General features: G+C 38.7%; 3 protein-coding genes and 1 long non-coding RNA gene across 5 annotated transcripts; 2 read left to right on the top strand and 2 right to left on the bottom strand.

The window, feature by feature from the left end:
* Nucleotides 1–50: 50 nt before the first annotated feature.
* On the top strand, nt 51–3,918 carry sars2 (seryl-tRNA synthetase 2, mitochondrial). The gene is made up of 16 exons (XM_077723271.1): nt 51–418; nt 517–612; nt 742–771; nt 866–1,006; nt 1,090–1,144; nt 1,383–1,449; nt 1,593–1,698; nt 1,763–1,810; nt 1,974–2,082; nt 2,409–2,454; nt 2,526–2,613; nt 2,721–2,833; nt 2,917–3,010; nt 3,167–3,259; nt 3,349–3,414; nt 3,734–3,918. Exons 1-16 carry the CDS (start codon nt 149–151, stop codon nt 3,872–3,874), a joined length of 1,563 nt encoding a protein of 520 aa, XP_077579397.1. The 5' UTR covers nt 51–148; the 3' UTR covers nt 3,875–3,918.
* An 833-nt stretch (nt 3,919–4,751) lies between these two features.
* LOC144200897 (uncharacterized) lies at nt 4,752–10,084 on the top strand. 2 transcript variants are annotated; one of them, XM_077723273.1, is made up of 6 exons: nt 4,752–5,040; nt 6,160–6,200; nt 6,292–6,361; nt 6,774–6,839; nt 7,111–7,976; nt 8,404–10,084. In XM_077723273.1, exons 1-6 carry the CDS (start codon nt 4,995–4,997, stop codon nt 8,470–8,472), a joined length of 1,158 nt encoding a protein of 385 aa, XP_077579399.1. In that variant the 5' UTR covers nt 4,752–4,994; the 3' UTR covers nt 8,473–10,084. The 2 variants fall into 2 exon arrangements, with proteins under 2 accessions (XP_077579399.1, XP_077579398.1); XM_077723272.1 differs by lacking the exon at nt 4,752–5,040 and having other exon boundaries at nt 6,000–6,200.
* LOC144200898 (inositol-tetrakisphosphate 1-kinase-like) lies at nt 9,698–13,410 on the bottom strand. Its single transcript, XM_077723274.1, has 10 exons — nt 12,828–13,410; nt 12,586–12,610; nt 12,047–12,169; nt 11,406–11,523; nt 11,221–11,322; nt 11,065–11,105; nt 10,824–10,989; nt 10,630–10,697; nt 10,357–10,519; nt 9,698–10,294 (listed from the first exon to the last, which is right to left on the bottom strand). Exons 1-10 carry the CDS (start codon nt 12,908–12,910, stop codon nt 10,179–10,181), a joined length of 1,005 nt encoding a protein of 334 aa, XP_077579400.1. The 5' UTR covers nt 12,911–13,410; the 3' UTR covers nt 9,698–10,178.
* An 847-nt stretch (nt 13,411–14,257) lies between these two features.
* Nucleotides 14,258–21,694, bottom strand: LOC144201002 (uncharacterized). Its single transcript, XR_013327237.1, has 2 exons — nt 19,554–21,694; nt 14,258–14,910 (listed from the first exon to the last, which is right to left on the bottom strand). It is a non-coding gene; the product is annotated as an uncharacterized LOC144201002 (long non-coding RNA).
* Between the last annotated feature and the right edge of the window lie 352 nt (nt 21,695–22,046).

Below are 22,046 nucleotides of genomic sequence, written 5' to 3' on the forward strand. Positions count from 1 at the left end.
TACCATGTCACGACCTTTATTACGTGTGATATTTTGCATAGTTTGTTAATACATTTGCACCACATGGTAAAGCATAGTTATCAGTTGCGATCATTTTTGTTGTGGAAATTCCAATAACCATGAACGTTGCAGCAGTCAAATATCCAACATGGCGACGTACATGGTCGCCAATGCGACAACTAAAAACCCTACTAAGTTTGTTTCAGTGCCAATGGTGCGGCATCACTTGACTCGGATGGTGTCTTTTTTAGTCCCCTGTCGCTTTTCTCATAGAAGCAGCTTGTATGAGCACGTTCTCGAAGGATATAGTGACAAGCCGCAACTGGACATGAGATTTGTGTGTGAGGAGACCGACAAAGTCGTCGCGAATGTGGAGAGCAGAAAGGGCGAGCTGCGAGGGGAAGATGTCAAGGAAATTGTAAGTAGAGTCAGAGATGTCATATTTTGATCTGCGGATCTCGGAGCCTTGTGAACTATTTTGTACGTCTTCAATCTTTGATATTGTGTTTCTTTCAGGTGAGTGTGTGGCAGCAACTCCAGGCTGTGCGAAGGGAAATCTCCGAACTGGAACAGCAGAAACAGCATATCAGTGGAACAGTCCGGACTTTAGTGGTCAGTTTATTTTTTTCTTTCTTCCTTTCATGTTTGTCCTCTTTTTCTGAGCTAAATATATAAATCAATCAATTGCAATATGTCACCCACTGATCAAAAGCAGAATAAAGAACCAACCTTTCTTCATAGGCAAATCACAGAAAGAAAGCTCTCCCTAATGTAAGTAAAATGTTCACAATCATTAATTCAATTGTAATGGGGTAATATCATTTGACTTTTGGGCCCAAAAAGCATACTTGTGTTTACCATACAGCTTCCAGAGTACAACCAGGCGCTGCAGAAAGGTCGAGATGTCCGTAAAAGACTGAATAACCTCTACCCTCGGGAGTCGCAGCTGGATGAAGAACATTATAACCGGGCTCTCAAACTCCCAAATGCCACACATCCAGATGTTGTGAGAATCCACACCAGTCAAATGTACACAAATTGTGTTTCATTCATCATATAAAGCATATATTATTGACTTTTCGTTCTCAGCCGATTGGAGATGAGAGCCAAGCCAGGGTAGTGGATCTTGTTGGCCAAAAACCTGGTGAGTTTGGCCTTTGAGAATTACAAGCAATATTTACATGAAGGTTGGGTAGCTACAGATTTTTATTACCATATTATCACCAGTATTTCTCAAAAAGATATTTGCACATATTAAAAATCCCATATTGTATACTGCCATAGGCCTATTATGTCACATCATATCACAATACATACTGGTAATATTTCCCAGAGCTATTTGCCTATACTGTGTGTGTAAAACTTTTTTTTTTTCTTTTTAGAATTTGACTTTAAACCGGAAGGCCACATCAAACTGGGGGAGCAGTTGGGTGGTCTCATCAGGCAGAGGTGATGGTGACTCTTGTTCCGGTCTTCAATTTCTTGTTTCCGATTGTACAACAATAACATGACACATTGGAATATGAATATGCATTTTAAATGCTTGACCAAACATACAAATTAACCTAAGTATGCATCTTTTCTCTCTTCAGGCATCTTGCTCATATCTCAGGTCACAGATCTTACTATCTGAGGGGTGCGGGGGCCAAGCTTCAGACTGCTCTCCAAAATTTTGCGATCGACACCCTGCAACGGCGTGTAAGCTGCGGAAAGAGTAGATATTAATCAAATGCTTTTGTAAACTATTTTTTTGGTCCAACAGGGTTTCATTCCCATGGTTGTACCTGACATGCTGAAGGGTGCAGTGTTTGTAAGTTATATATTTTCCTTTTTTCCCCTATGTATGTCATTTGGGATACATGACAAACGCTTGCATGATCTCTCTACAACTAATGAATATAACCCAAATTTGTAGCGTTTTTATTGTCTATTTTGTCTGCTAGCTAAGGCATTTTAATGGTTGTCATCTACAGGAGGGATGTGGCATGCAGCCCAACGCCCATCGCTCTCAGGTCTACTCCCTTGATCCGGCACGTTTTCCAGACTTAAATCTGGCTGGGACTGGTGAAGTCGGAGTGGCAGGTCTTCCCTTCCTCTTTCATTTTTTTCTCCAATAATTAACAAAACAACATTGATGTGGTTCCTCAGTGCTTCTAACGGTAATCGGTTTAATACCAACATTGTAATTTGTCATTTACTCTTTTGTATTACTTTTACTGGTCTAAAGTTATGCACTTGGATCAGTATCAAAAAACAAATCAGATCGGAATTACATTTTTAAAAAGTCAGTATCGAGACATTACTAAGAAGGTTACTTACTTGCAACATATGGCTTAAGAACATTTTAATAACGTTCTCTTTCGAAGCCTATACTTCCTTTTTACTTATTGTTTAATATCTTTACCCAGGATATTTCATGGATCATGCGGTTAATTTTAAAGATTTACCTGTCAGGTATGATGTTCCCATTTCCCTCGCAGTGAAGTGTTGTGTATTTCTGATGTGCTTTTTGCCTTCTGCTTCAGGACAGTGTGTAGCAGTACATGTTATAGAGCAGAGACAGATACAGGAAGGGAGCCCTGGGGTCTCTATAGAGTTCATCACTTCAATAAGGTTGGTATAGTTCTAGTCCTATACTTAGACCTACTGAGAAAGGTGTACACAAAGTATGGCATAGTATTGTGTGTCAAGTACCTGAAACCCATCATTCACATGTCTAGGTAGAGATGTTTGGTGTGACGGCAAACGAGACGGGAGAGGAGAGTGCACAGCTTCTAGAGGAGTTTGTCTCACTGCAAAAAGAGATATTCTCTGGACTGGAGCTACATTACAGGTCAGGAAAGTAGCATATTGTTATCATGCTTCCTTTTCTGAACACTGATTTTATTTACTAATTGGCAGTCTTTCATTTTATAGAGTATTAGACATGCCAACACAGGAGTTGGGTCCTCCAGCCTATAGAAAGTACGATATAGAAGCCTGGATGCCTGGAAGGAACAGTTACGGAGAAGTAGGTATCATTACATTATTCCTGCCTTCTTTATTATCTATAAATTATTGCCTGTTTCTGGTAGAAGTAACCTAGAATTAGGCAGCATTCCATGCCCGGTGTACTAGTACTGCAAGCACATTCTAATGTGTCTGATGTTTTCAAACTGCCTTTCAGATTTCTAGTGGTTCAAACTGTACCGACTACCAGAGTCGACGTCTCAGTATTCTGTATGAGAGAGAGGATGGCAGCCTGCGCTATGCCCACACAGTAAGACAGCAATGGCTATTCTAGTAGTGATTTTTTTCTTCCAGTTTTACCGTACAGCAAACTTAGTGGGTCTATAATTCTGTTTTTAGGTGAATGCTACAGCTTGCGCCATCCCCAGAACAATCATTGCTATCCTGGAGACGCACCAAACTAAAGTAAGATACAACTTGATTTTTTTAGGCTTTTACACACATTACATAAGTCTCCATCTGATGCTAATTTTAAAGGTGATGGATATCCACTGTTTGCTATGATGTAGCTGTACTAGCCCGGTGCTTGATCCAATTAGAGAAGAACAGTTGTACAGCAGCAGTGGGTGTTTTGATAGATTTACAAAGGATGGATAGGCACAAGGTTGTTCAATAAAGTTAGTATTTTAGGTGCTCGAAAATTGTAGAAATTACAGTCATCTTATGGTCAATGCAGTATAGATATGTCATCACATAATTTTTTTCCCTGTTTCTGTACCCACAGGATGGATCAGTGCGTGTCCCAAAAGCTTTGCAACCATATTTGGGTCTTGATATGATACAGAAGTCAAAGTGCACCCCTTTGAAATACATTGGACCCAATCAGCCCAGCCGCCAACCCAGACCTACACCCACAATTACGTGACATCACTTTTAGAAATAGAATATAGTATAGAAAGAAGTAATAGTGCAGGTACACAAATTATAACTAGTTGCAGCATCTCAGTGACACACTATCATGTGGGGCTTATTTATAATGATGTAAAGAAAGAATATCAGTGGAGTATAATGAGAGCTGATTCCCATTCATCATGATTTTCTGACCTCCTTTATCGTGTCACAATTTTGGTGAACATTCATCATACAAAAAGCACGCAGGTGCCATCTACAATCATGAGAAGCAGTTCAAAATATAAATCATGTGACAACAAAATGTTGTATTTTAAATATAATTGTGCAAAGGGGTATAGGAGTATATATCATGCCATTAGAAGTGCTTCAGTAGGGTTATGGGAGATTAGATTGAGTTTAATTGATTAAACTATCGATTAGCTACAGGTTCCCAAGCAACCGGTAGTAAATGGGTTGTTGCTTTTTGTTTAGTTTTTTAACCCTGAGTCAGTCAATGGCGACTTATTAACTAAAGTTGGATCATGCAAAATATGTCTTCTGGATGTATCATTTTATATTCATGTTACTTGAAAATATAATTTTGGGAGATTGACTATGACTTGTATTTACTGTGGCATTTGAAATGAAAGGTGTCTTTTTCTGAACTATACGTTTGTGTGTTTTATTTTGTCAACAGTGCTGAAATACACACGAATAAGTACGATCCATAAACGCGTTAAGAGTATCTGCGTTAATATTGTGAAGCTGCACCATCCAACGTCAGTATCGCATTGTGCCTCAAGGGGGCACTGCCGCTTACCTCATCAGGTATTCTGCCACTGTATTGTACTTAACCTCAATGCGAAAAAAAGCAATATTTATGCCGCAGTGATACTTTGATGCCAGTCTGGGCGATTGCATATATTAAGAATTGATACAGTATTTAATTGGATAAGCAAAAACACGCTACCTTTGTTAAGCGAGTGCAGGTGACAAGGATTTAGCTTTTGCGCTGGGTTACGTCATTTGACCTAACAAGCGCGCGCGTGAACACACCCCCCGGCGCGTGCGTCTGCATGTGAAAATGACTGGCATCCACGTCAAGATCGAGGTTTGAACAATATCTAGGGGAAGGACATCTTTTGGGGGATCCTATGGGAGTTCTGACAGTCGCAGTTTGTCTGTTGGTAGCCGTGGGAGGTCAGTGTTGTTTGTATTTTGCAGGTTTTGCCCAAAATTTGTGTTTATTCATGCTTATCTAACCGACGACGGATCTGTATGTCTGGCTTGAATGTGCTCTGCAAAAATTATCAACGAATTCAAATACTGACTAAAAAGAAAGATTGTAAATTCCTCCATGTGTGCACAGCGTCGGATGATTTATTTTAATTATTAATTTCGACATCCAGTGAAAAAGATGCGTACATGGGTGGTCCTTTCTTGGGTGGCACCTAGGGCAAACCCACCTTTATCGCCCACCCCCAGTCATAAATCAACTTTTGGTAACATTAATAAGGTCAATCAAAATCAAATCAATCAAAAGCCTCTATTGTCATCATACACTGCTGCATATAACGAAATTGGTGATGCTATTCCACAAAGTATGTTTTCCCAGTAAAAAAAAAAACATAAATAAGTAATATAACAATATAAAAAGTCACATTGGTGTGAAAATTTTGGAATAATTTGGGGGTTTATTTGATTCCTGGTGATAAAACTCTGGCCACCAAATCAGGGTGCCTGAGGTCAGCTGGGATAGGCTCCAGCACCCCCTGCGACCCATGTGAGGAACAGCATTTCGAAAAATGAATGCATGAAATGAATGAATACACGAACAATACACATTTTTCAATTATTTGAAACAATTCTAAAAAAAATAAAGAATAAAAACACAAAATAAACAGTCTCTCATTTGACCTTGTACTTGGAAACATACCGATTTCCTTTTTGGTAGGACATCAAATGATTATTTTTATTGTAAAATCTAAACAAATAATAAGTGCATATTTATTCCAGCCCACATTCAGTGTGCAAGGTAATACTGCAAGGCTAAGGTTGGTTACCTTTCATGATTTAATGGTAGTTAGGGATTTGCGACAGATTTAGCACTGGATGGAAACTACCTGCAGGCTTATACCAATGGGAGAGTGGGAGAGATGTAAGCTTCTTTGCTCTGTCACTTCACCAAGGGAACAGTGTTTACCTGATAACGCGTCTGACGCAGCATAAAACGCTCTTTTTCTTCTTTCTTTCTTAATTTGTCCATGTGGCAAAAATTCCAAAATATGATTATTCTTGTTCTACTTGTTACTGCTTCAGTGGGATGTCGACCAGTGATCTCCCCTCTCAATAATGCAAAGGTCAGGAACAAAGGCTTTATATCTCTCTCTTTTGAAAAGTAATGTATATTTCAAATGATCATTGAATTTCTCATTTGTGTTCTGTCTAAAGGTTGAATGTATTATTCAAGAAACGCTGAATGGAGATGGGTCGCAGAATGCATGCGGTCCTCAGCTAGCAGGTAATATTTTTTTTATTAGGTAGCCACTTTTCTATGACCACTAGGATTGCTGTGTTTCCAATTTGTTTGTTATATAATTAGTTCTAATGTAGTATCATTTTATCATACTCTTGAACTGAATTATTTTTCGTGCTTTTCAGCATCATTTGTCATTACATCAAGTGTAGAAGTGGCCAGTAGAGGGATGTGTCTAGCTTTGGTAATTAAATAATAGTACTGAGAGGTATTTAAAATGCCAAATAATATAACAGAGACGCTAAAAACAGTCACTATGTTACGTTTTTTCACCTACTATAGAAGGTCTTGTAACCTATTATCCACAAATAATGAGGTATTACTGCCCTGTCACCAACTTATTTTGGTGCGATGCCACTGTCTTCCTACGTTTTGTCAAGTGTCCAATTTTCCACAGCGGAACTTGATGAAGTACAAAGACACCAAGGTCTGCTCAGGGAACTACAGAGGCTGGCTGATGATGGTACGCAATCAAGTATTTTTCATTCCTTAATATGATATCCAGTAAATGTTTCGAACCCATCATTAATATGATACAACAACTTCAAAATGTTAATCCTCCCACTTGCTTTAAACACCTTTAATATTATTACCACACATTTTACCTTGAATCTAACACTATTTTCTTAGCCTGGCTGATCAGCTGTTTGATTTTCTTGCTGTCACTCCAAGACGATGCATACTGTAAAATGTGCGATATTTGAAAAGAGTTGTGATGTTGTTAACCGTTTCAGAGAGAGAGCGATATGATTACAATCTAGCCGACGAAGAAGGCGATTTGGATACCGAAGATGAAGAGAGTGACGACGTAGGCCTAACAACCGTACAATATGACCCCAAGAAGAGAGAGATGGATGAACCGAGGATTGATGACACCGGGATCCACGACGAAGAGGAGAGAGCTAAGGAGCTAGAGGAGCTTCTGGCTGAAGAAATCAACAAGAAGGAAAAGGAGGAGAAGATTGACGAGCTCAAAGAGCTGCTGAGAGAGTTGAAGAAAAAGCGCTATGAGTTGAAGGAAAGACGTAGCCAGAAAACCCCCGAAAGCGCACAGGAGCACGACGACACCAAGCAAAAGATGGCCAGAGACAAGGAGGAAGCTCAGCGGCAGAGCGATGTCGATCAGAAAACAGATGAGGATGAGTTGAGTGTGGAAAAGGAGAAAGTGGAGAAGGAGCTGTTGGAGTTGAAGAGTAAGAACAAGCCGGATGAGGAAAGGGAGAGGAAAGAGAAGCAAGAAGAGCTGGACGAGCTGCTTAAGAAGATGGAGCGAGTGCAAGAGCAGGCCAAAGCGCAGAAAAGAGATGCCGATTGGGACCAGGATCGTCCTGAGGAGGAGCAGCATGAGGAAGGTAACAATGGTGGAGGTGAAGAGAAATCCAGGAGCAAAGAGGTTATGGAAGATGTGAAGAATCCACCGCAAAAGAGAGTGATGGAGAAAGCCAGCGATGAGGCTACACGGCAGTTTGAGAAGGAGCGGGAGAAAGAACAGGGAGAGAAAAATCGAAATGGCCAGGATGAGGAGGAGGAAGATGATGATGATTACCTCAGAGAAGATGATGATGATGATCTAGGTGGCTTTGATGAAGAAGATGCAGAGGTACGTCAAAGAAATGACATGAGAAATCAGCCATTCCAATGCAAACACCATATTTATTTATTTATTCGTGTGTTTATGACCTATTTATTTATGTCTAAAATGTATTTTCCTGTGTCTGTATTCTCACCCTCGTGCTATTCTGACAGTGAAATTTCCCGAATATGGAATGTTATTTAATCTAATCTAATGCTCTTTATCCACTGTGAAAAGCATTACATTTTAATGGAATGACTGGCATTCATTTGCTCAGTGCTTGCCATTATTTCTGGCCCAAATATTAACATAGCAGATTAAAATGGCTATTGATGTCATCAAAATATTTGGCCTTGTCTAAAATGTCATCTAAAATGTTCAATTCAAAGCAAATACTGCAATGCAAAACCCACTGCATAAATAACGTCACGTTTCCTCTCTTTAACATCCACAGGAGTTGCTGGAGGTTGAAGCACAATTCCGGCAAGCCGCCGAACAGCTGAGAGAGCTGCGGAGAGGGTGAACACACACACATACGCGCCCACAGATGCCCATTGTTGCATTTCCTTCACACAATCAGCTCCCTTGATTCGCATTTACAGCCTCGATGTCCCTTTGGTTGCAAAATGAATGTCCGATGCTAATTCTACGTTGGGCCTGACATCATAACATCTAAATATGTAGTCTTTTTGTAAATTACTGTAGATGCAAACATTACGCTCTTCTATTTAAATGCCATTTCTACCTTGAAACTTCACTCTTGCTCTTCAAGTGTAGAGCCGGGGGAAAAAAGGTACACAGCGCAATTTATGTGTATGAAAATTGTGCAATAATCTATGTAAAGTGTGATGACTGTTATGTATAGATTATAGTATTTTTACGACCTAAGGGGAAGTCATATTTTCTTTGAAGAAATAAGGATCATTTCCCTAGGCTGGTGTACTGTTAAAATCAGACTTTGTGTCGGTAAAAATGGAGGTGTAGTATGCTGATTTAGGGTTTAGGTCAGGTGTAGGGTTGCACATTGTGCTTCTATGGGAAGTAATACCTTGAGATATGAGCTTAATGCCTTCCGGGACCGAGCTTGTATGTCAATTTACCTGTATTTGCAAGTTTTTTCTATAGAAAATAACTAAATACAATTAATTTCATTCTCACCATCCAAAAAAAAAACACCCAAAAACAGGATATTACAATGGAAAACAGCTTTTTATTTGTTCTAATTGAACACATACACACAAAGTGACAAATACCTACTTAGTGGTTATGATCTTCAATACTAAAATGTGACATTACTCAGTAGAGGCAGGGGAATCTGCGGAGTGGTAGTGGGAGACCACCCAGAACTATTTGGTATGCTCGTATCTCAAGTTTGTCTCGTATCTCAAGGCAAAAAAAATATCTCAAATTTCACGTATGTTGGAATACTTGTTTGTCAAGGTATTACTGTAGTACTTTGTGCTTTGCACTCATAAGCCAAGGAGTTTGAGACGAGGAAGACACTTTAAGCCATTTGCTTGTCTTTTCGTAACACTAACGCTGATATTAATCGCAATAATCGCTCAGTGGTTGCCGTCTTGACTTTGTGCTCGTTTAATTATCTTTGCGCCAAGGTCATACCAAATAAAATATAAAACCGCCCCCGTAAGGACACTGCGTCAAATTGCACAAGGTATACACATTTTACAGGGTTACCAAGAGACTGTTAACTGCAAAACACTGCGGCACATGCAATAATGAATGAGTAAGCCAATATAGCAGGTATTTTAATACGTAAATAGAGTGCACATTGACATATTTATTTGATGTATTTTCTATACAGCTTAGTCACAATGTCTCAACACAAATAATACTGAACACAAATATTAATATGATTCATTTATTCCAGTGTAATGTTCGGTGACTTCTAAACACAAAGAATTGTACTTTCGAGTTGTTTTTGTATTCAAGATCATTATGTATCAACCAGCAATGTAGAAGGATATGGCCTAGTTTTGGGTAAAATGAAACGCATTAAACAGATTAAAAAAATGGGGGCAATAAAATAAATATTACTGGCCAATAGAGTGCTGTAATTTGTGCCTGCTCTGTCTTCTCTGCTAAACATGAATCAATAAAAGTTTATGAAAAGCCTATACTGGTTAGAGTCACTTAAAATAACCTCAACCGTTTCAGATTTTAAATTAATCCGAGGTACTAAATATTTTTGTTTTCCCATGCTGAGATGTCTTAAAGCCCACTGGCCATGCCGGAAGTCTCTCCTTTGTGCTCAGCTGTTTGTTTATCCAACACTGACTCGATATGGCTGAGCAGGGATGTAAAAAACTGTGGCACACCTTCATAACCTGAGAAAAGAACACCTCCATCTCACTATACCTTGTGTTTTAAAGGTGATAATTCACTTTACCTGGAAAGATGTTGATGTCAATGACACTAAGAGTGTATGTGTGTATGTTGATGATGACATCCACACCGAATAGAGCCATGCCGAGCTGGAGACGTAGTTCTTTGACCAGGGCCGCCACAGCCTCTGTGCTGGGTGGGGGAAGGCAAGGCATTTGCTCATCCAGCTTGGGGAGGAGAGATGGGTTTTATAAGAAGATATAAGACAGGTACTCCTAATCATTTGGTTAATGGTAATTTTATCCATTCGTGTATGGAACCATTCTCATTTACTCACGGCCGTGAGAGCACAACTCGACTCTGGTTTGGATACTTGCTGGCTGTTGAAGAAGATGGTCTTTCTCTCTGTAGACAAAAACAAATAAAAGATAGAAGACAAAAGTTTGAGATTGCAGATCCCAGTTAAGTTTGGAAAGGATTTTAAAGGGTGAAAAGGAGAGAGACTGAGTCGGGAGTTAAAGAATGACTAACCACATGGCCCAGAAGGGAAGTTCTTGAGGGAGGGCCTTTCAACACAAAAGTGTCTATCCCCAATTACAAACACTTTGTGAAGTACGGCTCCGTGGTTGACAAAACTCTGGAGGACACACGGAGGATTGATCTCCGCCAGACTTGCCGCACTGAAGATGAGCGACATCTACATACGACAAAGCGTAATTATAAAGAAAAGTCTTGGAATAATAAGGACTGCTATAACGATGCCTGCACTTACTTCATGGGAGAGAGAACCATGTGCCACTCTTGTTTTACAAACTGTCCATCAGAAGAAGAAAAAAAGTGAAGTAACATCACTAATCTAATGTCAAATAGTGGATAACATAGCAAGCCAGTATTTCAAAAGACTCTGAGGACATGTCAGTATACATACTGAGGGGAAAGCTAAGGTTCTGACTGGTCACTTTCTGAAGAATGGATGGCATATCACTGCCACTGTGGACTTCAACGTATGGCGGACTGCAAATGTGCCAGTCTGTCAAACAGAATAAATGAAAGGAACGCCACGCTTTATATCGACAATGAATACTGCAGTGTTATTAGGGTTAAACGTGAGACCTCGGAGAGAATTGTGTAGCTTGCTCATGATTTGGTAAGAGGTAAAGCGGTCTAGAATTTGGCTCATGGCAGGGATGGGATCCAGAAGAACTATCCTTGGGTGAGCTGACACATAGCTCTGAAATGTAAGACACAAAAATACCGCTGTTACGTACATCCATTAGTATAAAATTCCAAATTGTTTCCAAGCTTTTTGATCAATTCAGTACTCGAAAGTTGCACAAAAAAATTGATTTGATGACTATATCTAAAGTTGACGAGATGATACTCTAGCTCAGGGGTTGCGAACACGCGGCTCTCGAGCCTCTTATGGCTTGAATGAATGTGGTTATTTGCTCCTTATCATATTTTGTAAATAGTGTGGCTCTTTGCCTCTTTTCATTTTTCTCTTATAACACACTCATTCATCAAGGCCCATTAAAAACAAATAAAACATTATATTTCTAAACTAATATGGCAGATCGTGTTTTTTATCCTGTGGCTCTTTGACTCTCACAGTTTACATTTTTTAACGTGTTCGCAATCCCTGCTGTCGCTATTAAAAGTACGGATATGAAGAACAACTAATGAAGCTTAGTAATTTCATATTTGTTTCACATTACTGCAACAATACGGTGTGTTGTGATTGGTTCTAACTCCACCTGGAAATTGACCAGTAGCTGCTTGGAATGACTGTCATACTCCGCCTCTACAATGACATCAGACAGTTTATGAACGATGACGTCAAAGGGTCCTTGTGGTTCTAGTGGTTGAGTAATATCAATCTGCAGGAAAAAAAGGCAAACATTGTGTTGTCTTTAGATATTTTTTTGTTTGTTTTATTTTTAAAATCGGTGTTCCTAATGTCTCTTGACAACACATAAAAAAAATATCAGCAAAATGTGCAGAAAGCTAACAATGGAAGGTGGCTTGCAGGTGGCTGTGACATGGATTATCCAAGTTGCAGGCATCTGTATGTGACACCTGCAGCTTCTATGCGGGTGTGCAATGGAGTAAATTGTTGTCAAACTTCAGTCTTAAGCGTGTTTTTTATACATGGGCAAACAAACAGAGACATCTATCCATCTAAACATAGTTTATTGTGACACACAAGTAAAAATGTGCAGACAATACACAAATACCCAATGCAAGATGTAACAAAGACCCTGACAATTGATGTGCACAATGCAAAAACATTTACCTCCACCACCTCCACTCCATGCTCCCTGTATGAACAAAATTATTATATTCTGGAGTTGCTTGATTGTTATTCATAAATCACATAGATTAATTATCTAATATTGCAAAAATAAACAGTCATTTGAGCTACATTTTTAAGGCCTTGCTTTGATTGGATTAACTTTAAAGACTGAAATTGCATCCATTTGAAGTTACAGTTGAATATGATAGTGGAATTCTAATAATGAGAGTTTTCTAACTTACGCACAGAGCTCGGCAAAAACATCCAGATTCATCCTTTTCCGTTTCTTATCACTGAGGCAGAAGCCCACTTTGCGGCGGGACATTTTGCTTGTTTCTCTCGGGACCCTCAAGAGCACAGATTGACAAGAAGGGTGGAATGCACTTGCTTTTTATTCGTCCTCCCCTCACCCAATCTGCTCTGGCAACCACTCATCCACTCAAAATGCATATTAAAATAAATCTCAAATGTGGCATAAATTAAGTTTGTGCAGTTTCCTACAGATCTTATTTTTATTGGTTATTTGATTAATCAAAAATGCTCATATGTATGGGCAAATATGCATATTTTTTAGAGTAAACCAGGAAGTACTGTTGACTTAATTTACCAATTTTGTTAAGGCAGATGTGTATGATGACAATGAAGGCTTTTGATTTGATTTGATTCATTTGAATTGGCCTAGTTAGCACATAAATGTAATAGTTTTTGATTCATACTTGAAGAATAGTCCCTTTAGATGCTGATTTCATGATAGTAAAAAAATGAGGAGGAAATTCATTACTAAACTGTTGTTAATCTATCTAAGTAGTAATTGTTTCTAGTTTATGTCTCTATGTCTCCCTCCACCAACACACCTCAATTAAATAATCAGGATCAGTATGAAGCTTTTGGACAGCTTGCTGGTTGGTTGATCATTTGATTCAGGTGTGCTGGAGGAAGCAGGTATGGAAAAGTGACTGGATATGGGCTCTCGAGGACTGGACTTCTTTTTACCCACAACCTTCTTTTATTGATCCACAGATGGCGCTAGTAGACAGAAAATGAGATTAAAAGTATTGCTAAATTCCAACCTATTGTTCAGCAGAGCAGATTGACAGTCAATATACCTCAAAATGAGTAGATTGAGTAGATTGAGACGTTTTGACGTTTTAAATATATTTAATATCAAAATTATTGACCAATGCGTAAAATAGTTGGGCAGTTTTTCCATATAAAATAATTCCACATAACAAATCTGTACACATTAAATACAAACTGACATAATTTTAATAAATTATGACACAAATAAATTACATTTCCAATTGAGATGAAATCAGTAGTCAAATTTTGAAAACATGTTTTCTTTGTGATTTGAGTCATGAAATTTTTTTAATGAGCACCTTTGCTTTATCAGGGCAACAAAAAAAAATCTGTATAATCCAACTTTTTTACTTTGTCTATCTATTCGGTGTAGCTATGATGGCTGTGGCATTATGTGTGTGGGAGTATGTCAACTCTGCATGACCTATTATGTATGCCTGTGTGCGTCCTCTCTTCAGTTTCCATCAGGATTTAGGGTTACGGATCACTGTCCTTCTCAATTAATGTGGACCACCAACGTGGAGTCTATATATGTACATAAACCAACATAACCTGACCCAGCCATTAAATACATTGTCAAACGACACCAAACTGTTTCTCTATTTGGACTTTATTGATTTAAAATAGCAAATTGTTATACATACATACATATTTTTACTGGTCTAAAAATCCAGGTTTTCTGACCTCTTTTGGATTGGTAACCACAAAACACACAGAAAAAACGGTTTTCTAAATTATCCATTAATTTTGGGTTTCTACTTTGTTGTGGGCTAAAGGCCTGTCAAGTTACCACTCAATTAATAGTTGTTCTTGCTATTTCTTGCTAATTCTATATGGTATAGATTTGTATTGTTTCATTTTTTTGCAATATAACTCAGGCTTATTTTGTTGTTTGTAGCCTTTAACTATTTGACTGCCATTGAAAGTCAAAATCAAATATATTTCAATTTTAAAGGCTGAGTTTGAGTGATCATGGATAGCAGAGGGCAGGAAGGATCAATCAAATGATGCTGCAAGGGCTCCCAGTCTAAGTGGATTGGGCAAATATCTCTGTCATTGGCAGCCAATGAGTTATTACCTCAAAATACTCACATACATTTTAAAATTACATTCTCTAAAAATGACGTGATCGAGCCCGGATTCTGATCAAATGATCTGATCTGCAACATTTTTATTATATTATTGTCTTATGGTGTTTTGTCGTGGGATCCTCATTCTTTTCTTCGGCCTCATGATCAGGATGACCTGTTGAAGAAAAAGAATTCATTTGAGTCCAATTGTTCAGAAATACAAAGAGTTTTGTGTCAATATCAATAAAATATTTTTAAACTTGATTTAATATCTCATAATCTCCCTTTGCAGCTCACCACGACAAATGCCCTCCACCTTATTCTGCAGAATTTCATTTCCTCACATCCCTCCACCCCTTCCTTCCTTCCCCCAGTATAAAAAAGCTGACTGGTGTCGCCTGGTACTGGTACTGCCTTGCGAGCTGAGTAGGTCCAAAGCGTTCGGGTTGTGCCTTTGTGTATGTGTGTTGGGTCACGGCGTGGGGATTAGGTGTGTGGGTGTGTGTGTGTGTGTGTGTGTGTGTGTGTGTGTGTGTGTGTGTGTGTGTGTGTGTGTGTGTGTGTGTGTGTGTGTGTGTGTGTGTGTGTGTGTGTGTGTGTGTGTGTGTGTGAGTGATTGAGGGTGACAGCGGCCCTAGCATTAGGGGCCCTGTGGCAGATTTTGAAGGCCTGTTTTAGACACACTAAGCTGGATTTGCCTGCCGCAGTGTGTCAGCAGTGATGCAGCCTGCCAGGACCTCCTACAGAACAGAACGCGCATGTATAAAAGCACACACGTAGCTCTTGGTCACCTGTGACCTCAGCTATTTCTATGATGTGACTTCTTTCTTTTGCCGTCCCCCATTGGTTACAATTGTTCTTGAATTTATTTCATAAGAAGCCATAGTATAGACTAGACTAGAGACATCATTTTTTTCTCTTACTGTTGCTAATGCAGAACTTGGCTGTAGTGCAGAAGCCACCAAATGATGTTCAATTCATTTACTTGGTTTCAGTATTTAATACAAATAATGTAAATACATTTTTAACGGTCTATAGTGACAGAAAGAAAAAAATAATGCTCTTAAAATTGCTAGGAGAAAGTGTATCATGAAATGTTTGTTGTTCCATTGCTAGATTTTCTTCCTATTTGTAATATAATAATTTAGCTGTTGCTTCTTTTTTGGTAAAGATCGGGGCCTTTTTGTTCTTAGTTTGGACTACATTTAGTTTTTTCAAATGTTTATCTTTTAACTGCATGGAAATAACACCAAATGAATTTTAGAAATAAACCCATCTATACAAACTCGTCATTATCAAGAAGAAGAAAGCGAGTGAGAATTTGGGCCGTCTAAAAATTAACTTGATACAGTTGGACAAGATTAGCCAAATCTGTAGACAATGTCTGGATCTATTCAAGTCGAATTGGGATCAATCCATTTAACCACAACATTAGATGGCCCTACATTTAAACCTAGTAGTTTTCTTATTTTCTTCTGGTCCAAACAAAGGTAGCCTACACAATTCCCATTTAAGTCTGACTTTGACATAAATGCCATTTTTTTTCTTGCCTTTTATAAATTGCTCTACTAAGGTACACAATATGTCTATGATGTTTAATTTGGGCAAGTGCTGTAAATATTCCATGAATAAGAATAAAAAAGAGAACTCTTTAAATTATGTACTAATAGCCTATTGACAAAGTAAAATAGAGTATCTGAATGAATTGCCTCCAGGAAAAAAAAACCTTTATTATGAAAAAAAAATGATCAAAAGATTTAATCTATGCATTCTTCCTTCCAGGTTTCAGAACTGGTATTACAAAGATATATTTGAAACCAAACTACAAGTTTCATATTTGACTCTTTTGCTTTGAAATATAAATTGTTTGTGAGTCCTTGAATGTTTTGACATATCATGTGGGTAAAGAACAACAAACTTTGGTCAAATCATTCATTCAAAGACAACACTTAAAGGGTACTCTTTCCTGAGAATGTACCATTAGTGAAAGACTTTAAATTTTCAAGGGTTCGTAATACTTTTCCATGTATTTGCAAATAAGTAATCAGCTCAACTTTGTATGTCTTGGTAAATGATGTTCATGAGACCACCTTGTCCAAACACATATTGATGTTCAACTATTACTTTGTTGTATTTGAGTATTTTTGCAAATTGGTGCATTTCTGGTTTACCATACTGCATGTATGAAAGCTCCCTTACAGCCCGTCCATTGTCAAGTGATTGTGAGTGTTGAGCAAGACCCCGACCCACCGGCAGGCACTAATCAGACGCATTCCTTGGGATTAAACGGCCAATTAACAATAAGAGAACCATTGTTGCCTTGTCTCCTTTTGCGTCACAGTTAAAGGGTTTTGTGCATATGGCCTACGTGTGGCAATCAGTGTGGTGGAGTCTTTATGCATGTGTGTGAGTGCAAGCTATTTTATACGAACACAACAAGAGCAGAACCCATTTAAAATCTTGCTACCCCAAATGATAACACATACACTGACTGATGTACTGTCCGAAATGAAAAAAAAATGGTTGCAAGAGAGCGAGTGTGGGGAAATGATTTTAACAATGCGTACTAATCCTTCAGGCACCAGTGCCAAGTTCAGCAGGCCTTTTTATGCATGTGCAAAGTCATGCAAATAACAAGATGAACATTGTTCATACTATTGTGTTTGCATGTGTGTGGTACGCTCTCTCCCGTCATGCGTTTGTGTCGAGGGTGCGCGTGCGTACGTGTGGGCTGTTTGGGTATATGCATCAGTGTGGCACGTGTCGGAGTGAGGCGGGGGATTAGTGAAGCTCAAGGCCTGTTGCTCCACTTCCATGATTACTACTGCTGTCCGATGCCATATGGGATGATGGGGGTGCAGGTGGATGTGTGTATAGCTGGTGTGTGTGTGGTGGTGGTGGGAGGTGGTACCATGCTACTACACCCACTTTAACTTCCTGCATCCATTGTACTGCCTTACATTAAGTCTGGACTACAGCACCCCATGACCTTGACAAGAATTTAGATTGAAAGAATTGGAAAGGAATTAATAATATCATGCGTTTCAGCTATGCAAAGTTAAATTAAATTAACATACCGCATTTGACTGACTATAAAGAACACTACAACTTTGATTTTTTTCTTTTTCCATGCTAAAAACAGTGGGATGGATGGATGTAGTTACGTGTTTTTGTCTAAAGTTATCTGAATAAATGTTAATATTTGATGCTGTGAGCAATCTAGCCCATTATTGTCCATTTTATTTGGTATTTCTGTAGAATATAATTGTTCTTAGTCACTAATTAATTAGAATTTGTACACTCCAGTGTCACCTGCATTGTTTTCATTGTGCACCTAATGCCACTTATACTTGGATGAAAAATATAATATAAACCAGGGGTAGGAAACCCATGGCTCGCGAGCCATAAATGGCTCTTTTGATGGGTGCATATGGATCTCCGCTAACTTGTTAGGTAAAATGTGGAAACCACTGGTGAGAGAGCTGAGTCCTAAATGCACCAATAAGAGCATTTTGATGACACACCATTGTGGCACCAATACTACGTCTAGCACCTTTTTTTAATCATATTTTTTTCCATTAGACTCCCTTGTGCATGTATTTTCTCATTGATACTCATTGATTTACCACAGCGGAACGTTATTGGAAGAAATGAGAGATATTTTGTACTTTTTTTTCAAAGTTTTGAATTGGATGCCACAAGATTGAATTGAATTGAATTATAAATTGAATTGAATGTCTTTATTGTTAAAAGTACAATGAGATTTAAAACCTCACCGTAAAGTGTACACATCATAAATAGTCAACATAAGTAAGTAGTCAACATATATTAATAGTCACATAAATAAGTAGTTTATATAATAATATAATAAGTAATTTTTCACCTTATATAGTGTATGAGTATGAAGATATGAACATGTGTTGTTGGCTGAACCCACAGACTTGTCAGTAGGGGGCTAAATGATGCTCATACACACACACATTGCCCCCACCTGCTGCTGTCTACTGTGGATTAGAGATCTGTCTACCCCCAGCAGGCAGCAGGGCACGCACGCACATGCACACAGCAGGGGGTTGCAGTCTGTGAAATTGATCAAAATGCCACGTTCACACTAATGCCAATATGAAAAGCATCTCAGACGGACAGGTGTGACGAGTAAAAGAAGAAAACACATAAGCAAGATCCCCAAAATCATCTTGTATTTGTAGTTTTTTTTTAGTCCACAAAGATTGGTAGTACAACTTTGAACAAATTCCAATCATGCAATAAGGTCGGAACAGAGATTTCAAATTCAAGTCTTAGATTTTTTTTTACACAGATACACATTAAACGAACTATTTAACATAGTATGTAATAATGGAGTACTCTGTTGTTCCACGCTTTGCAATGAAAAGGCATCGGCACATACAGCCGGGCCTCTGTCAGACATTTTCACATTACTATGAGAAAAAATTAATATCAACTCATTTCATTACTACATCCTTCAATCATTCCAACTATCGTCCCCACCAACGTCCCTTTGCGGAAAAGGGCAAAATCAGCATAACTATAGCCTTGAAAACTCTCCTGATGCCCCTCCCATTAGCCCCCTTCCTCATCCCTCTCTCTTATTTCAGCCATCTTTTCTGATCAAGCTCTTTCATTCTTGCAACCTACTTCTCCCCACATCTAGTTGGTCACTAAACATTTCATCCCTGATAGTATAGTGACAAAAAATGTCAATATGCACTATGTGCCTTGCTTCTCTCCCACACTAACAAGTCTATCCTCCATTGGCCCTCCCCTCAGCAAAACACTGCAACACACCAGCTACTGTACCTTATCCGAAGTGATCGATCCTTCCAACAAAAAAAAGCTCACTTTCCGCTCTGTACGCCTGCATGTATGTACTACAGCCAGTAGTCCATTCTCTCCATCCACCCTTCCTCTGTCAATCTGGCCACAAACCCCTCTTTCCTCCCTTTATCCCGAGGTAAGATACTTACTTTTCAGATAAAGCATATTATGATAAATCGGCTGAACTCTGTGCATGTGTGTGTGTGAGTGAGTGAGTGTTTATGTGCGGGTGTGTGACAGTCTCACACATAGCCTATAATCACACAGTGGACACACAAACATATAAATATGCCACGTACGGTGTGTAAATCGAACAACGTGTGTCAGAGGAAACAGCTGGGGGAGTTTGGGGGAAAGAGTGTGGGAATGCAATTTGGGCCTTTAGGTTGGTCATCTTCTTTTATGCAAAGGTAATCATTAATTTCTGTTCAATTGCTAAAGGTTAATAGTATGGGCAAATTGCTGAAATGTATCATAGATCAAGAAATTTGAATATGTCGAAATAAGCTGTCTTCATTTAAAAGGGAATGAGTAAGTTAGTTCTCTGAAGGACAACCTAATGTTACCCGCCTGCTAATGAAATTGCATGAGAGAAATAGTGCAACATATGGCTAAATGTTCTCTAACAAAGTGCGAGGGACGATAAGGTCAACCAGGGGAGGAAAAGAGTTTGGAGAAAATGAAAACTAAATGAAAATACAATGCTTGCATGCTATCCTAGGGGACGTGGCTGCGTGCTTGCTGGAAAATGGGATATTTATGAAATGCTTCGTGAGTGTCTGTGCGTGTGTGTGTGTGTGTGTGTGTGTGTGTGTGTGTGTGTGTGTGTGTGTGTGTGTGTGTGTGTGTGTGTGTGTGTGTGTGTGTGTGAGTGTGTGTGTGAGTATAGATTAGACGCACTAAGCCTCTTATGCGGTGGTTGTCCTTAATTTGTTTGAGCACTGGGTCCTAGTGCGTCCAAACTACTCCCAAAGTCAGACATCGGATGGAGGAAATTACTACTCAAACAAAAAAACACTACATGATAATGAAATGTCATCATGTACTAGTTTAGACTTTAGATCTATGCAGTATTTTTTGGACTATAAACTGCCAAAAAGTATGAAGTACTGATTCAGTAATTCACGAAAAAAATGTCTGGAACCCTTTAATTTCATATGAAGTTGTACTACTATATATATATACATCTATTATCATTTAAAATTGTATGAGGGTATGTTTTTTATTTACCAAACATACACAACAATTGTTTCTGTTTGTTATTTGTGCACTTCCCTACTTCTTCATTGATTTTTTTCACTTGTCTGTTTGTTTATTGTTGGAACTTTGTGGTAAAACTTTAAATCTCGTTATACTTGTAAAATGACAAAAAAAAATCATTTTATTCAATCCAATCAAATGGGGAACAACTGGATAAATAGGCATTTGTTAACATAACCGTTTAGCATATAACCATAGTTTAAAAAAAGTGGTCAAAAACACTTCAATCCTACTTTAGTATTAGTCGCAGGCTCAGCCAAAGTATGAAAATGTGTTACTTATAGTGCAGAAAATACGGCAATTAAATAAGCGAAAAGAGGAGGGAGAGCTATAATTATACACTCTATCAATATTCTCCCTGAAATTTATTAATTCCATAAATGTAAAACTCTGGAATAAGCCTCTGGAAAAACTGACATTATAATTGGGTCCAAAAATAAATATACATCAATAAATAATAATAATAGATCTAATGTACATGTATACAACGACTAAAAGTTTAAAGAGAAATATTGACTATATTGTTCATGTTTTTCAAATACATTGACAGAAATCAAAAGTACAACGGAGTCCTATATTTTAGTGCATGCAATGTTTTCGCCCATATAGCTGTTACGTGACAATGCGCGTGCACGCCTGTTACGCGCAAACAATAGGCCTCTTTGAAGGCCTAAATGTTTTTCTTTTTGCTCTATTTGTGCTTGCTATTTTCCAAGCACTCGTATAGCTGTTGTTGAGTTAAACAACAACAACAACAACGAAATAAATAAATAAAAGCAAATCGGCATGTGCTTGTTTCGGGAATGGAACGTGCACGAGCGCGCACACACCCACACGCGCGGTCACGCGATCACAGGCCGACAAGAAACAAACTCACCTCGTTAAGGCTGGTGGAGAGATATTTCATTTAAGATTTGGAAACATTGAAAGACGCCGGTGAAATTGTGCCCGCAGTTCTGTGTGTGTCTTTATATCTCTGCTTTGGCTTTACTGCTAGATAAACCCCTTACACACTTTGGGCCGCAGCTACATGGGCTTGGGCGCTTGTCTTTTTGTGTCTGTGTGTGTGTGTGTGTGTGTGCGCGTGCGCGTGTGTGTGTGAGTGTCTGGATTTTAAACTATAAGAAAGCCGATTCAATTAACAAGCAAAGAGAATCGGATTTGGACGATGCATGGGAAATTGTCTCGGCATAAATGGTGCAAGGTTCGAATCCT

Source organism: Stigmatopora nigra, chromosome 8 (genome assembly GCF_051989575.1).
Source record: "Stigmatopora nigra isolate UIUO_SnigA chromosome 8, RoL_Snig_1.1, whole genome shotgun sequence".
Classification (NCBI taxonomy): Eukaryota; Metazoa; Chordata; class Actinopteri; order Syngnathiformes; family Syngnathidae; genus Stigmatopora; species Stigmatopora nigra.

Bases quoted from the DNA above. Each gene is read 5' to 3' on its own strand.
- LOC144200898 (XM_077723274.1), bottom strand. From the start codon at position 12,910: ATGTCCCGCCGCAAAGTGGGCTTCTGCCTCAGTGATAAGAAACGGAAA. The intron at 11,524-12,046 runs GTGGAGTTAGAA...CTTACATTTCAG, and splicing joins AGCTACTGGTCAATTTCCAG to AGCTATGTGTCAGCTCACCC. The intron at 10,295-10,356 runs GTAAAGTGAATT...TTCTTTTCTCAG, and splicing joins TGACATCAACATCTTTCCAG to GTTATGAAGGTGTGCCACAG.
- sars2 (XM_077723271.1), top strand. From the start codon at position 149: ATGGCGACGTACATGGTCGCCAATGCGACAACTAAAAACCCTACTAAG. The intron at 2,083-2,408 runs GTCTTCCCTTCC...ATCTTTACCCAG, and splicing joins TGGTGAAGTCGGAGTGGCAG to GATATTTCATGGATCATGCG. The intron at 3,415-3,733 runs GTAAGATACAAC...CTGTACCCACAG, and splicing joins TGGAGACGCACCAAACTAAA to GATGGATCAGTGCGTGTCCC.
- LOC144200897 (XM_077723272.1), top strand. From the start codon at position 6,105: ATGTGGCAAAAATTCCAAAATATGATTATTCTTGTTCTACTTGTTACT. The intron at 6,201-6,291 runs GTCAGGAACAAA...TTCTGTCTAAAG, and splicing joins CCCCTCTCAATAATGCAAAG to GTTGAATGTATTATTCAAGA. The intron at 6,840-7,110 runs GTACGCAATCAA...TAACCGTTTCAG, and splicing joins ACAGAGGCTGGCTGATGATG to AGAGAGAGCGATATGATTAC.